This window comes from Pristiophorus japonicus, chromosome 3 (genome assembly GCF_044704955.1).
Source record: "Pristiophorus japonicus isolate sPriJap1 chromosome 3, sPriJap1.hap1, whole genome shotgun sequence".
Lineage (NCBI taxonomy): Eukaryota > Metazoa > Chordata > Chondrichthyes > Pristiophoridae > Pristiophorus > Pristiophorus japonicus.
Window position 1 is genome coordinate 269,160,813 of NC_091979.1, and position 17,401 is coordinate 269,178,213.

The 17,401-nt window shown below is 43.3% G+C and overlaps 1 protein-coding gene across 4 annotated transcripts in view; it reads left to right on the top strand.

Annotated features, from left to right (window-relative positions):
• LOC139260279 (transforming acidic coiled-coil-containing protein 2-like) overlaps window positions 1-17,401 on the top strand; it is a 179,204-nt gene that overhangs the window by 62,922 nt on the left and 98,881 nt on the right. For all 4 annotated transcript variants that reach the window (XM_070876688.1, XM_070876689.1, XM_070876690.1 and 1 more), the window contains exon 7: window positions 8,090-8,214. In XM_070876688.1, the coding sequence (XP_070732789.1) occupies window positions 8,090-8,214 (125 nt within the window). The remainder of the gene's footprint in view (window positions 1-8,089; window positions 8,215-17,401) is intronic.

Here is a 17,401-nt window from a genome sequence, read left to right on the forward strand (position 1 = left end):
TTGGTCCCTGACCTCATTAGGATAGTACCAGGGAGTTGTGGCCTCCATTTGTGACCCAGAGATACCTGATGGCCTCAAGTGTGTTTGTAGTGGGGTGGGTGATGTTGGAGGCAGCATTGTCACTTTATTTACATTACAGCACAGCTACTGAAGTTGAGGGTGGAGGTTACCGTCATGTGGAGCTGCAATGTAAAAGGGCCATTGGTGTCTATGCCCATCCAGTTCCTACAATTAATTTTTTTAAGGCAAAATTAATTCGTTTTCTTAGTTTTATTTTTAAAAAGGAGATTCGTGGCAAGGCTTTTTTTAAAACAGAAGACATATATTACCTTTATGAACATAAGAGCATAAGAAATAGGAGCAGGCCATTCAGCCCCTCGAGCCTGCTCCACCATTCAATAAGATCATGGCTGATCTGATCTTGGCCTCAACTCCACTTCCCTGTCCGCTCCCCATAATTATGCCCCAACCACACAATCGCCATCCACCACCACTGGAAGAAGATAGACAGGAAATACAAAGCGTGCAATATGCTCCCACTCCCACTTAAAGCCTATTTTGATATAATTTTATGAGCATGAGCCTGTGATAGAACATTTCATTTTCATAAAACTTAAGTTCTCAGTATATTGAGATGCCAGCATGGATGTGGTTTAACAATCTTTCTTTATGCAGAGCCCCTCCCTATCTCTGTAACCTCTTCCAGCCCTACAACCCTCCGAGATCTCCGCGCTCCTCCTATAAGGATTCTATAAATGGCCATTTCATCCCTGATTACAGGATGCTCTATATTCTAGTTGTATAAGCTCAACATTTTTACAATTGATCCGTCTCTATTTCAAATGGACAAAATTTATTACTTGTATAAAATATCAAGAGCAGAAACTATTGTTCACACCTATCTTACTAATTCATGAATAAACCAAACATGGTTCAAATTCGAACTCATCTTTCTCAATAATAGCTCCTCTTTTGCGGTGGGTAACATCAGCAGGAATTGACACAGATGGTCATATCAGGTATGAATGGTCAGCATTTACCCATCTCTGTGCAGATGATTAAACTGTGCAGACCTTAATACATTTCTTAAATGTGTGAAGGATGACCTGAGCCTGCTAAGTGATATAATTGAGCTGCAAAGGGATTTGAAGACGAGAAAAATTTTAATTGGGGGAACAGGAATTCAGTGAGTGTAAGGCAGGGTAAGTACAGCTGAGTTCTGAACAAATTGAATTTTGTTGAGGGTTCGAAGGCCAACAAGGAGGATGTTTTAGAAATCATGTCTAGTGGTGTCAAAAAAATGGATAAAAGGATTCTGGTGCCCATGAGGGTGAGATAGGGCAGAGATAAGTAATGTTGCGAAGATGGATGTGGACTTGGTGATAATACGTGGGATTTATTGGACAGGGTGGCAAGGTTTTGCATGATTTGGTTCAGCCAGAGTTAGGGGCCAGGTAGAGGGATGGTGTCAGTGATGGAATTAGAGTGGAATTATGGCAGAAAACTATGGCTTCTTTTCCCCTATATTCAGTTGAAAGGAAATTGTCTGTGACTTGATGTCAGAGAGGGAGTTTACCAGCAGAGAGATGGTGATAGGTTCAAGGGAATTGGTGGATGAGCAGAGCCAGGTGTCCTCAGCAGAGATCATGTCACTGAGAGGATGCATGTAGATGGGAAAGAGGAGCAGGTCAATGATAAGATTCTTTAAAAACTCCAGAAGACTGTGCTGGTGCAGGAAGAAAGCCTTTGTCGAAGAGGCACTGGTTGCATTCAGGTAGGAATGGATTGTGAGGAGAGCCACATCTGGATAACAGTGGAGAGGTGATGTCGGAGGATCCCATCGTGGGCTGTATCAATTGCAGTTGTGGAAACGAGGATGACAAGGAGTGATAATGCACTGCGATCACAGTCACGGACAATGTCATTCATGACTTCGGCTAGACTGGTGTCTGAATGTAGAAAGAATATGCACATCCTTAATTCCTGAAATTCTACCACATAATACTTAGTGTTAGAAATTGCCCCAAAGAAAAGTTACATCCACAGAATTTACAACACAGAATCAGGCCTTTTGGCCAACAGGTCTGTTGTGTTTATGCTCCACACGAGCCTCCTCCCACCTTACTACATCTCACCCTATCAACATATCCTTCTGTTCCTTTCTCCCTCAAGTACTAATCTATATTCCCATTAAATTCATCAATGCTGTTCACCTCAACCATTCTATGCAGTAGCAAGTTCCATACTCTCACCACTCTCTGAATAAAGAAGTTTCTCCTGAATTCCTTACTGATTTATTAGTGACTATCTTATATTGATGGCTCCCAGTTTTGGACTCCCATTCACAAGTGGAAACGTCTTCTCTGTCAACACCTTCATAATTTTAAAGATCTCTATCAGGCCACGTCTCACTCTTCTCTTTTCTAGAGAAAAGAGCCCCTGCCTGTTCAGTCTTTCCTGACAGTTCTACCCTCGCAGTTCTGGTATTGTACTTGTAAATCTATTTTTCACATTCTCCAATGCTTCTATATCCTTTTTGTAATATGGAGAACAGAACTGTGAATAGTACTGCCAAGTGTGGTCTCACCACAGTTCTATATGTGTTTAACATAACTTCAATGCTTTTGAATTCTAGTCTTCTGGAACTTAATCCCAGTGCCTTGTTTACATAGAAACATAGAAAATAGGTGCAGGAGTAGGCCATTCGGCCCTTCGAGCCTGCACCACCATTCAATATGATCATGGCTGATCAAGCAACTTTAGTACCCCATTCCTGCTTTCTCTCCATACCCCTTTAGCCGTAAGGGCCACATCTAACTCCCCTTTGAATATACCGAATGAACTGGCCTCAACAACTTTCTGTGGTAGAGAATTCCACAGGTTAACAACTCTCTGCGTGAAGAAATTTCTCCTCATCTCGGTCCTAAATGGCTTACCCCTTATCCTTAGACTGTGACCCCTGGTTCTGGATTTCCCCAAGATCGGGAACATTCTTCCTGCATTTAACCTGTCCAGTCCCGTCAGAATTTTATATGTTTCTATGAGATCCCCTCTCATTCTTCTAAATTCCAGTGAATATAAGTCTAGTTGATCCAGTCTTTCTTCATATGTCAGTCCTACCATCCCGGGAATCAGTCTGGTGAACCTTCGCTGCACTCCCTCAATAGCAAGAATGTCCTTCCTCAGATTAGGAGACCAAAACTGAACACAATATTCCAGATGAGGCCTCACCAAGGCCCTGTACAACTGCAGTAAGACCTCCCTGCTCCTATACTCAAATCCCTTAGCAAACATGCCGTTTGCTGCCTTCACCGCCTGCTGTACCTGCATGCCAACTTTCAATGACTGATGAACCATGACACCCAGGTCCCATTGCACCTCCCCTTTTCCTAATCTGCCGCCATTCAGATAATATTCTGCCTTTGTGTTTTTGCCACCAAAGTGGATAACCTCACATTTATCTACATTAAACTGCATCTGCCATGCATTTGCCCACTCACCTAACCTGTCCAAGTCACCCTGCAGCCTCTTAGCATCCTCCTCACAGCCATTTACACGCCCATTCGGCAAATTTATTAATGTGTTCTTGTATTTTGTCAGTCTTCCTCAGTATTAACTGTAGCCCCCAATTTGGTGCCATCTGCAAATTTTGTATTTATACCTCCGATTCCCAAGTCCAAATCAAGTATAAATGGTAAACCATAGCGGTCCCAGCACCGATTGCTGTGGAACACCACTTCCCACCTTCTGCCACTCTGAGTAAACACCGTTAACCCCATCTCGCTGGTTTCTGTTTTGTAGCCAGTTTTCTGTCCATTCTGCTACTTTTTCCCTGACTCCACAAGCTCTGACAGTCATGAGTATACTATGCAGTACCTTTATCGTAGATCTTTTGTAAGTCCATGTATATTAATGAGGTATTTTATCAGATAACATGTGCTTCAAATCTATAGTAGCAATTCTTCCATTGGCTGTGCAGTGTAATGTAGCCAACAATTCAACCTTAAACAAATAATTAACCATGTTTGTTCCAGACGAGTTCTTTTTGTGTTGTATGCAGATGTATTGATAGCACAATTATCTCAAGCTGCAGCCTTGATGTTCTGCTACCCTGGTTCTACTTTTATATTAATCTTTGATACTGCCATGGTAAATGAACATTTATGTTGTGAATAGAAATTGATAATTCAGCATAACTTTTCTATCCACACCCATTCTGGACACACGTCAAATGATAGCAATCTTTGGATACAGTTACAAGATTGCTGTGAAACTGTATTTAACAGTAGAGCAATATAATCACACTCTTTCTATTTTGAGAATATATAGGGAAACAATCACAAACTTATAGGGGAAAACTGCACACTATACAAGAAAATCTGATCACAAATGTGGGACCACAGAATTTCTGGTCTGTCAGATAAAAGCCCTGAAATCCTGGTCATCTGCTTCCTGCGGGCACTCGACAGAAAAAGATAAAAAAGATGCACACCTGATCCTGCTGCGCCCACTAGCGATCTCGGTCCTGAGGCCGCCTCCTCTCCCTGCGCATCGGAGCGTGTGCACGTTGGGATGTCTGTATGCTGGAGCTGGAGTCACTTGGCACTGGGCAGCCAATCCAGGTATAGTATTTTCTCATTCATCATAATGGGAACTCCGTAAGTAGGAGTTCCTATAATTATGATTGAGAAACACCTCCCAACACCTTAACACAAAAATAGAAAAAATACACCACATATTTAAAATTAATTTAAATTAAAGTTAATAAATGTCATAAATACATATTTTTTCAGATTTAAAATTTTTTTTTTTAACTTATGGTTTAAAATAAATTTACCTTAGTGGGCAGGGTTTTTACCATTAATGTGTTTTAAAATTTTTATTTTACTATGTTTTTGTATGTTTTAAAACTCTTACGCCTGTAAAAGTAGGCTATGCTGGGCAAGAGATGGGTAAATACTGCAATCGCCCATGCAAATGTCCTGGCTGTGGGGATACGGAGGATCTGTCAAGCCAGATCGGAAAAGCCAGTTTTCTGCGCGTGTGCATTGCAAGCCAAAACCAGCTTTTGCGATGCCTTCCTGGGTCCGTACACACTCCGTACGGAGGCTGCGATTTCTGCCCCTTTGGTTTGGTTTAAGTACTCAAATTTTGGGCCTCCTCAGCCATACATTGACGATAAAGAAAATAGAATGAATTCTCTCACAATTAGCCAAATTGTAACAAGCTTCAGAAATCATAACCACGTTAAAGAGTTTACATTCTGGAGTGCTGCCATTATAACTGAGTATTCAAGAAATGATGCAGTTCCAAAGTCTCAAATTACGATTATTTTTGGGAGGAAGGAAACTGGATGTCTTATTTTAATCATTTTAACTGTTTGCTTTAGTTAGGTGAATACTTTGTTGTCCAGATTGCCAAGTGCACCACCCAAATTACTTGCTGCTACATATTTTAACTGTGCATCAGCATTGAAATCTTAATCCAGTACTAAAATGTAATGCCCTGCATCTTTGGTATTGGCGTGCCATGATCTTTTGCAGCTTATCAACTTGTATAACATTGATGCTTTTGATGTGGTAGTGAGCTTAGCTGAAAAGTCTTGTACTATCACAAGTTTTTTTTTTAAACTGTCAGTTTGAATAACTGAACACGAGAAGGAATGTCTCGTCAGCTCTTTTCCAAGACTAAAAATTTCGCTGGCAGTCAAAGGCTGATAGTCACTGCTCAGTGGATGAAATCTGTGAAGGTATGTGCGTAGTTTTGCCCTCCCCCACTTCACAGCAATGCCCACAGGCAGTGTAACCACAGCTGTCTGTTCACAGTGCTATTTAAATACTGCAGTACTTGGTGCATTTGTGACCCAAATTTGGCAAATTAGGGTTCATTTTCAAATGCAGGAATTTTACTCAACTAACATCCCTGAGTTTGGGCTAGTCTTTCTGTTTTAAGCTCGGGCGCACATGCGCAGAATCTTCTCACTGCTGCACCAGCTGGTGGTGAAGTGCTGCCATCAGTGGTTTAAAGCTACACATTCCTCTGCTGCAGAGATGTGTGTTTGTATTTTACTTCGTGGTATGGTTGCAGAAGAAATGCACCTTTTATTTCTTGTCAATCTTGGGACACCATTTCTCAAGACGATAATGTTTTCCCATGTCTACAGGATTTCTGTATTTTACAGGGAAAATGTATACAAGTTCACTGCAGGAAGGATGAGTGTATAACAAGCTAAAACAACAAGATTTTGGGCTTCTTTTGTTGTTTGTCTTGTTCCCAAGTGTTTTTCCAAAATCGACAGTGACACCACACGCACTGGACACAAGCCAAATGAAAGCAGATTTTGGATGCAGTTAAACGATTGTTGTGAAATTTGATTTAACAATTGGCTAATATAATTACAACTATTAGCATTTTGAGATTAAATAGGAAAATGATTATACACATACAAGGGAAATCTACACATTATACAGAAACATTTGATCACAAATTAAATGACCATAGAATTTCTGGTCAGTCAGATTAAGTTCTTTGATTAGGTTGGATTTGAGCCCCGCTCCCCTAAACCATGCATTGACAACAAAGAAAATAGAATTCTTTCTCCTGCAATTTGCCAAATTATAATAAGCTTCAAAAATCATAACCACATTAAAGAATTTACATTTTTGGAGAGCTGCCATTATAACTGGTATTGAAGAAATTATGCGGCACCAAAGTCACAAAATACATTTTTCCTTGGGAGGAAGGAAACTGGATATGGATTTCTTCCCAGATTTATGCAAGAACTTTCCCACTGAAGGAGCTATGGACAAGAATAGACTTCCTCCCTAGAGATATGCAAGGATGATTCCTGCCCTGACTCTCAACTGAGGATATCATAGCTGCTGGGGTTAATATTTTAAATTTAGAAAAATGTATAAAAAATTCTTAATTTTGTTAGACAAGGGTATTAAGGGGTACAGGACCAAGGCGGGTAGATGGAGTTAAGATATAGGTCAGCAATGATCTAACTGAATGGCGGACCAGGCTTGAAGGGCTGAGTAGCCTACTCCTGTTCCTATTCTTAGTTAGATTTTACTGTGAAACTCAAAATGTTGTGGAAAACTGGTCGTCACTTATGAGATATTGTATGAGATACTTGATTGACGCACTCTGGTGCCACTATATTGCCAATCACCTTATGTTATTATTTTGGAGCTGCTGCAATTGTAGACTTATTGCCAACAACTGAAATTTTAGCTCCATTATCTACGTCACAATCTCCTTCTGTTGAGATTAATTTAAAAAAACCTGCTGAAAAGAGAAGTTCAGTGAGAGCGAAGAGTTAATTTATGAAATCTATTCTTATCCCCTTGAAACAGAGCCATTAAGACACTCGATAAGACAGGGGTTTAGTGCAATAGAATGAAGGGGTTGTGTTGGTGCAGGGATGGAGGATCCCTTTGCATGTGTAGGTGTTCCTGGTAACAGAATACCTCCATGCTAGTGGTACGCTCCAGGCACTGGTGCTGTGAAAGCGAGATTGGGGGTTGAGATCTCATTGAAATTCAGTGAAAATAACAGAATCAGATCTGGTCAATCAAATGGCTGGTGCCGTCAGATACAACACTGAAGTACTTCTGTATCAGCCTATGCAGTGCCAGCAATGGAGTTACACTGTGAATGGAGAACGACTGATGGAAACGAGTGTAAAGGCAGCGACTTTATGCCATACAAGGAGATTGTTAAAGAACATCTGTTATTGGGAGCATAAAGGATACCCAGCCTGCAGTGACTTACATTCACTCAACGGAACAGGAGTCCTTTAGTTTCTCTTTTGCTTTGAACTAAACTACAGCATATCTTGTCGACAGTATTAGGAAAGAAATGGCTTTTAGTCCGTGGCGTATTCTGTCTCCAGTACAATGGGCTCGATGGACATGGTCTGCCGTGTGTGGTGGAGGAGACTATAGTCTCCAATTCATGCAGAAAATAACGGGAGCTAGGCAAGTTCTTTTGGTGTTATAGGAGAGTAAGAGGTTCAAAACTAATGGGGTTATATTCTCAATGGAATTGGATGGACTTTTCACAGGATGTGTTCATTTTGTTTTAGGAGCTCAGACTCAGAAGGAGCGTTCGAGACACCTGAAGAGACGACACCTGTCAAAGTCCCTCCGCAGATCTCTCCCACTGCTGCTGAAAAGGAAAGCCAAGAGCAGCTGCCTTCAGAAGATTCAGGTAAAGAAAGCCAAGTATGATTAATGAGGGCTGGCTGAAGGTCAAATTGATAAAGTGGAGAGACAAAAGCGTACAGCGGTACAGATGCAAGATGGAAATTTTAAACAGGGTGGCATTTAGTGTTTCCGAGTGGCTTTCTATATAATTCATGCACCAAGCCATTCCAAGATGTGGAGCATATCTCAAGATGTATTGAACCAAGTGAAAATATAAAATAATTTAGTCTTTCAAAATGGTCAATAAAATTAAGCAATAACTTCAATATATTTTTATAATTGCTAACCGTTCTCTCAAAATACAAATGTGTGGCCAAACAATTCCTTCGTGAATGCAAAAGGTTTGTTGCTGACGTAAAGCCATGGGGAGCGAAATTGCCCCTTTCTATAGCCCCATTTTTGCCCGGGGATGGGGGCGCTACCACCTCCCGGCAAATTGCCTGGGAGTTTATGGAGGTGCTGCCCTGGGCCGCTGCACAACCGGTGATGACATCATTGCCATGTGGCGCACCCCGCGGGGGAAATTGTCCCGCAGGCTGCGAAGCTGGCGCGAGTAGATGTGAACTCAGGCAGTGCTTAAAGGGGAGGATGCCAGCGCTCCGGCCACCATCTTTTTTTGTTGGCTGACTCTCTGGTTGGGTCAACGATGGCGGCCCTAGCATGGTCTGGGCCACCATTGTGCAGCCCAGCACTCCGTCTTGGGTGCCGGGCTGCTGGTCCGGTCACACGCTGCCCTGGTGGCCGAGTGGCGGTCATCAGAGGCCGTGCAGAGTGCGCAGCGGCCTTCCCCTTTAATCGAAGAGGAGGGGCGTTTATGTTGGAGCATCTGCGTAGCGCTTCCTTCAGCGATCCAATTACCGTCCCCCAAAGGAAATGGCGTGCGGGAGATTCCGCTTCCTTTGAGAGGCGGTAAGGGCAATTCCGCGGCGTGGGCGCGACTTCGCTAAAAGTCCCAGCTCAAGGTTACCGTCCCCAATCGGGGAACAGGGCAATTGTGACCTCATGGTATTTCCCAAGTGGTGTCCCCACCTCTCTTTCTATTTAAATTAAATCTTAAAGTATGAGTCTCATAATCGAGAAATTGTATTGATTAATTTGATCTCTGCAACAGTTATTTCTGCAAAATGGGGAGGTAGTGTCTTCCTGTTTTGTGAAATCCTTTCTTTACCCTTTTCTGTTCTGTTATAAAAGAGATCCATAAAGAGATGTGTTTGTAAGGACTAATTGGATTCTAATAACACTAAACTGGTGGGATACGAAAGCAGTCTTACATTGAAACAGTGGGGTTGATATTGACTTTGGGCGCTCGAGCCTGTCAATATTGGCTGCTCTGGCCTTCAGCAAGGTAAGTTCAGGATGAGAGGATGGTCGTAGTAGGTGGATCCCAGGGCCTCATTTGTCGAAATTATTTTTGCAGAGCCCGAAGGAGCATTTCTGTTCCTTCGTGAACCCCAAAATAATTAGAAGCCCACCTTTGCTGGGCCTCTTCAGCGCCAATGGAACTAATTGGAACCTGCATTTCACAGGCTCTGACCTAAATGGTAATTGGGATCCTATTTCCATCAAAGGACCCTGCTTTGCATATTAAAAGGGGCCTACCACCTGGTGTCAGGCCCCTTTTGGTATGAAGCAAGCTTACACTATCAGCCTTAACACAACGGTAAGGCTACTGACCCCATTTTGAGGCTTTCACCGCACTGTTAACATCAGGCAAATCAAGTGAAAAGTGACCCCAGTATGTGCTAACAGTCCTTTTTTAAAAGGTTACTAAGAGGGTGGCTGCATGTTTACAACCTGCAGAGTGAATTCAGTGTTGGAGTCCAAGTCACTGAAATCTATCACGCTGCTGACTTTGAATCAGGCATTGTTGCCATATCAAGGTGTCGCTCAGGCAGCCTTCATTCCTGGAACAATCTTCTGTAAAACCTGTGCACAGTGCTTTCACGGTTTGTTTGCTGTAATTATAGCTTTGCACTGCAGCAGAGATTTTGTCAGACTTTGCATTTTTTTAAATTGTCTGCATTTACATATTTGGTTGTGTGGAGGCAGTAAGTGATCGAATAACAACATTGCAGGGTATTTGAGCAGATCTTCAGCAGATCTTTAATCTTCAGTCCTTAAAGGTAACCTGAATGCACACTTCTCATTTGGATCCCTGTAGCAGCTTCCCACAGTGCAGTGTAAGGTTTTTAGAACCTTTACTTGCGTGCTAAAAATAAATCAGAGGCTGCACTTATTCCATTTGACCATATGCGGCATCTGAATCCAAAATGGAGCTGGATTTGGTTAGAAGTTAACAGTTCATATATTTGTCAGACATATTAGCATTGTTATCCTAATGATATGGAGCCATCTCCAGTTACTAACCTTTGCTTTATATGAAGTTTTTACAAGGAGAACAAATGTTCATTATGACTGAGTGAAAGGTCACTTTGTGCTGGATGGATTTTCTGGCGTTGAACTAATTTCAAGTCAGCAGGGGGTTATGTATAAATCTTGGTGTATAAATTTATGTTACTCTTTAAAAATAGAATCAAGTCTAGCAGATCTTTCTCGGGCAGTTTTTCTTTTAACCCACTCCATCCTGTTCATATTTTATTATTGGAGATGCTATTGGCACAGAGGGGCTGAAATTGCCCCTTTCCTTAAAGTCTCTCAACACCGGAAATCAGTGGCCATACTACGGAGTGCAATGGCCGGCGACTTTTTGTGTAATGGCTGCCATTATCAAAATTCCGCTTCTGTGTTATCCCGGCGGTGCCCCGATTCTCTCCCCCCCCCCCCCCCCCCCCCACCGCTCCGCCGCGCATCGACGATCTACCCCCACTTCCCACCCCCCCACCCGCGATGGCAAAATTCTGCTGTGAAAATCCTTCGGCCCACCCGGCAGTGCCAAAACAAGCTATTTTGTGGTGGTCCAGTGAGGCTGAGGCCTTCTGTAATTACGGGACGGCTCCCCTTAAAGGGGAGGACCTACTGCCGCTGCCGCCATGTTTTTTTTTGTCGACCGACTGCCATATTGGTTCGACAATTATGCCCCATCGCGGCAGCCACTCCGTACCCTCCCCCCAACTTCCGCCCCTCTAGTGTTGTCACCCCCACATATCTGTCTCCATTAAGAGCGACTTCCAGATCCGAGTGGAAAAAAAAACAAAGAGCGGAATTTCGTTCAAGAGGCAACCTCAACCACCGCGGAGATTAAAACCATAGAAATGGGAAGCGTGCGCCCCATTTCGCACGGGGGGCAATTTTGGTCCCAGGATGTTTTATTTGAAAAGTATTGCATTGATTATTTAAAATAACTCTGGATTGATTGGTTTGCATTTATTTCGGTAGCGAATCGGTCAAACAGTGAGTAGAGATTTAAAGAATAATTGATGCCACCAAATATGACAAACAAATGTCTTCTGCACACATTGTTCGTGAGGTCTTGGGTGACTCAATTTTTTGGCGAGCTTCATTTTAATCTATATAACAGTGACCACAGTTCACAAGGTAATTCATCAGCTATGAACTGCTATGGGAAATCCTGAGGTCGTAAAAGGCACTATATAAATAATAAGCCTTTTCTTTTAGAAAGAAAGACTTACATATTTATAGTGCCTTTCACAACCACCGGACGTCTCAAAGCGCTTTACAGCCAATGAAGTACTTTTGGAATGTAGTCACTGTTGTAATGTGGGAAACACAGCAAGCTCCCATAAACAGCAATGTGATGATGACGAGATAATCTGATTTTGTGATGTTGATTGAGGGAAAAATATTGGACAGGACACCGGGGATAACTCCCCTGCTCTTCGAAATAATGCCATGGGATCTTTTATGTCCACCTGAGAGCGCAGACGGGGCCTCAGTTTCACATCTCATCCGAAAGACGGCACCTCCTAAAATGCAACACTCCCTCAGCACTGCACTGGAGCATCAGCCTAGATTTATGTGCTCAAGTCCCGGAAGTGGTACTTGAACCCACTACCTTCTGACTCAGACGCGAGTGTGCTACTCACTGAGCCACTGGCTGATTACATGAAGTACTGAAATGAACTTCCTTAATTCAAAATGATCAGTCAGCTATGTATTTCACTAATATTTCTTGTGAAGTTTGGCAACGACATACAATGCTTATGGTTTTTATGAATACAACAATGGGCTCAATTTTCCCCAAAACTATTTTTTGGTGTACTTGAAGAGTTATGCCGTTTTTTGGGGGGCCCCAAGTACGGCAAAAAAAATCTTCTAAGTTTCCCCATTTGATTTCTTCATTTTGGTGCCACCTAACCTGTTGTTTAGTTTTGGGGGTGAAGCGTTGATATGTGCCAAAAAGATCGGGTTGCCACGGTAACCAGGAACACAATGTGGGCTGAGGCTGGAAAGTGAAACATACAGCCAGCTCACAACCTGCACAAGCACATTAAAATACATTGCAGCAACTTACCAAGCACAAGCACGTTACAGCAACCGACCTCCATTAAATTATTAAAGGGCCCCCCCCCCCACCCCCTCCCAATGCCGATCCCCGCACCTATCCCTGGCTGCATGGCCTCCAGGTCCCGGTCCCCACACTTATCCTCGCCGAATGGCCTCCCGGTCAGTCCCCGTTCCTATTCCTGGTTGAATGGCCTTCCGATGCCGGACCCCGCACCTATCCCAGGCTGAATGGTTTCCCTCCCTCCTAACTATACCCGAAAGACTTCCCCCGCCCCCTCTTTCCCACTCCCTCTTGCCTCTCCTGCTGCTGCTGTCCGGGCATCTGCTGCGCTGATTTACTTACCTGCGCCGATTTCTTAACTCACCAGGAGGTTTTTCTACAGAGGCCACATACGCTGGCCGAAAAAGAACTGGAATAACTCTGAGCTGGTCAAACTTGCCTAACTGGCTAGAATTGGCACTGGTCGCAGGTTACGCCCCCTTTGACTGAAAAAAAAACAACCTAAAAAAAATTGTAACTAACTAAGTTATGCTGTTGCGAATTGATTGGGGAGACTTGTATTTTTTTTAACTTGGGCCAACAAAAGCGACCTTCGCCAAAAAACAGTGCAAGTCCCTGGGGAAAATTGAGCCCAATATTTCTGAATTGCAATGAGGATTGGAAAGCAAAATAGCACTAAAAATGAGATAGACTCCATTGACCTGGAAAGCACTTTGTTTCATACTCGTAGATTAACGTAGTCAAAACTTGAAATTCTGGTAGGTCTGCAGAAAAAAACATTGAATTTAAACTCGGCAATTGTACATTTTCCTCCAACTCAATGGAATTCTTCCATTTGGAATATAATTGCTGAACAGAACAATGTGGCTGGTTGTCATTCTCGCAATACAATATCCAAACCTGAATATTTTTCGAGAAAACAAAGTTTCACATAGTTATTTCTAGATTTTTCGTTTCCCAGTGGACATCCATTAAAACATTTAAAAGTTTGTTTTATTCCTCTCAACACGGGCATCTCTAATAATTAAACAATTAACTAATGTTCAATGTACGGTGTGCATACAAGATTTTTTTAAAAGCCTGTACCTGTATTCAATTTGGTCGAGTGTCAACGCAGACAAGCAAACCTCTGTGTTGTTTCCAGAACAACAACCTTTCAGGAAACTGCTCTTTGAATGTTTCCATTCAGAATAATGAAAAACAACTCTGTCAAAGAGAGAGTTTGACCTACCTGGCAGCAATTAATTACCCTACTCTCTAATGAAGGTGTTTGATTTCATCAAGGGAACATCTGATCCTTGCCGCGTTGTGGCTGAATGATGTTAATCTGACTAATATTACCACATGCTTAATGGGAATTTGGTCTGATTATTTTTTTATTAAATGTCAAGACATCTCATTGTTAATATATAAAAATGAATAATAACCTACAGCATCAAAAGTACAAAGGCTGCAGATCAAGCTTTCAATTAATGCAGAATTGAACAGAACAGCTCATTTTTAAGTGAAGAAAAACAAGGAAATTCATAACCCTGGCTTATTTATTGTATTTATATCGTGCCGTTGACATCGTCCGGACATCCTAAAACACTCCACAGCCAATGAATTACCTTTGAAGTGTAGTCACTATTTTGCAGGCAAAGAAGGCAGCTGATTGGGACACAGCAAGGCCCCACAAACAGCAATGAAATAAATGACAGGTTAATCTGTTTCTGGTGGCGATAGTTGAGGGACAAATGTTGGTTTGGATACTGAAAGATAGCCCATGCTCTTTTTTGAATAGTGCCGTGGGGTCTTTTAAGCAAACAAACATATCATCTGAAAGATGGGTGCTCTGACTTTGTAGTACTCCCTCAGTACTGCCATCATGTGGCGGCCCAGATTATGTGCTTTAGTCGTGGAATGCGGCTTGAACCTGATAGATCAATTAATATCTGGAAATGAAATGCTCGTTAGCATTTTGGAATGAAACCCTTCATTGGTACTCAACATTTTTGGATATGACCCAAGTAATGAAGAGTTCCTATTGTATTCTTGTTGCGTATGCAATAACTCAATGGGCTGAGTTCACGCTACTAAATCAGGTGCGACTGACTTTACTTTATTCGCTCTCAAAAGGAGGATTGAACATGGAGGCTTTCTTTATATACAAGGGCTGCACGTGTGTGTGTCTGTGGCCCAATGACCTCCGACGGTCGCTCCCCCTGGTGGCAGGTAAACCCAGGCATACATACATGACATCATTCCACCCCAAGATCTTGGTATCAGTCCTATTTACAAATTGAGACGGTCCGGAGCTTTCCACTCCCTAGTTGATCGCCTCAGTTCAATTCCAGATCTGGGTGAGCTCTCCAAGTCATCCACGACTTGAGGCTGGGTAGCCGATCTAATGGGAGCGGCAGTGTCCAAGTCGGGGATTGAAGGTCCAGATTCATTGACAACAGCAGGGTCTTCTGATGGCTGAATATGAATCGGTTGGTCATTGATGGTGTCTTCTTCAAGCTGTTCCGGTTCGTCTGTGTGCCGCAATTTCGTCTGATCAATGTGCCTCCTGCATGTTAGCCCATTAGTGAGCCTGACTGTTATGTATGCAACACCTTGTAACCAGCATTCTACCGCCACCAGAGGGTGTAGCAGTTGGAGTCCCAAGGGATCCCAGCATCGCTTGGGAGCACTGCATAAAAGCAGGCCTCCCATGCTGTGCCAGTAGTCTGGAGTCAGAATAAAGAGATTAAGGTCACACATACTGAAATCTACAGTACTCAGTCACATTGTTTTATTTGAGACATAACACTGACAATAAGCACCCTGTTACCCTCCTTGGCCGTAACAGTGCCAGTGACCCACTTGGGGCCTTGACCATAATTTAGCACATACACAGGATCATTAATAGAGATGTCGCGTGACACAGCAGTGCGATCATGATACCACTGCTGATGTTGACGTTTGTTTTCGACATGATCATTAAGATCAGGGTGGACAAGCAAGAGCCTGGTCTTGCGACCTCTCCATCAACAGTTCAGCAGGGCGGACCCCGGTAAGCATGTGGGGTCTCGTCCTGTAACTAAGCAGTATGCGTGACAAGCGAGTCTGCAAAGAACCGTGAGTTACGCGTTTCAGGCTCTGCTTGATGGTTTGGATGGCCCGCTCTGCTTGACCATTGAACTCGGGTTTGAATGGTGCTGACCTAACGTGCTTGATACCATTGAGTTTCATAAACTTTTGAAACTCCAAACTCATGAAGCACGATCCATTGTCGCTCACAACGATGTCGGGCAGACCATGAGTGACGAACATGGCATGAAGGCGCTCAATGGTGGCTGCGGATGTGCTAGCTGACATGATTACACATTCTATCCATTTGGAATATGCATCCACCACTTCCAAAAACATTTTGCCCAGGAAAGGAACCGCATCATCGATGTGGATCCTTGATCATGGTTTGGATGGCCACGACCACAGACATAGCGGAGATTCCACTGCTTAACTGCATTGCTTAACTGCATGCAAGTGTTGCACTGATGCAACATGGCTCCAAATCAGAGTCAATGCCAGGCCACCAAATGTGAGACCTGGCAATGGCCTTCATCATCACAATATCGGGATGGGTACTGTGTAAATCCTGTACAAATCTCCCTGCCTTTCTTGGGCACAACAACACAATTATCCCATAGCAAACAATCAGATTGAATGGATAGTTCATCTCTGCAATGGTTGTAAGGTTTGGTCTCATCACACACTTTCCTGGGAATGGCTGACCAATCACCACTAAGGACACAACGTTTTACAACTGATAAGATCGGATCCTGGCTGGTCCAGGTCCTAACTTGTTGAGCAGTGACAGGCGACCCTTCACCCTCAAAAGCATCCATGACCAACAATAGGTCTGCGGGCTGTGGCGTTTCCACCTCCGGTGTGGGCAACGGTAAACGGCTCAGTGCTACAATTCGCACAATTCTTGGTGCCAAGTCTATGGTGAATGACATAATCATAGGCAGATAATGTCAGCGCCCACCTCTGGATGTGGGACGACGCGTTGGTATTGATACCTCTATGCTCTGAAAACAAAGATATGAGCAGCTTGTGATCAGTTTCAAGCTCAAAACGAAGCCCAAGCAGATACTGGTGCATCTTTTTAACCCCAAATACGCAGGTTAAAGCTTCTTTCTCTACCATGCCGTAGGCTCTTTCCGCTTTAGACATGCTTCTCGACATATGCAATGGGTTGTAGTTTGCCCGACTCATTGGATTGTTGAAGCACGCAACCAACCCCATGCGATGAAGCGTCACAGGCCAATACTAAACGCTTGCACGGGTCATAATGTACCAGCAATTTTTTGGAACAAAGCAGATTTCTAGCCTTCTCAAAGGTCCTGTCTTGAGATACACCCCAAACCCAGCTGCAGCCTTTTCTGAGCAGCATATGCAGTGGCTCCAATAATGTGCTCAATTTAGATAAGAAGTTACTGAAGTAGTTGAGAAGACCAAAGAACGAACGCAGCTCCGTCACTTTCTGGGGTCTGGGTGCATTTTTGATGGCCTCTGTTTCTGAGTCCGTAGGCCTGATGCCCTCTGCAGCAATCTTCCTTCCCAGGAATTCGACTTCCAGTGCCATAAAGTCGCACTTTGCACATTTCAGCCTGAGCCCCACTTTGTCCAGACAACGTAGAACCTTTTCCAGGTTGTGCAGGTGTTCGGCAGTGTCACGACCTGTAACTAGAATGTCATCTTGGAACACCACGGTTCTCGGGACGGACTTCAGTAA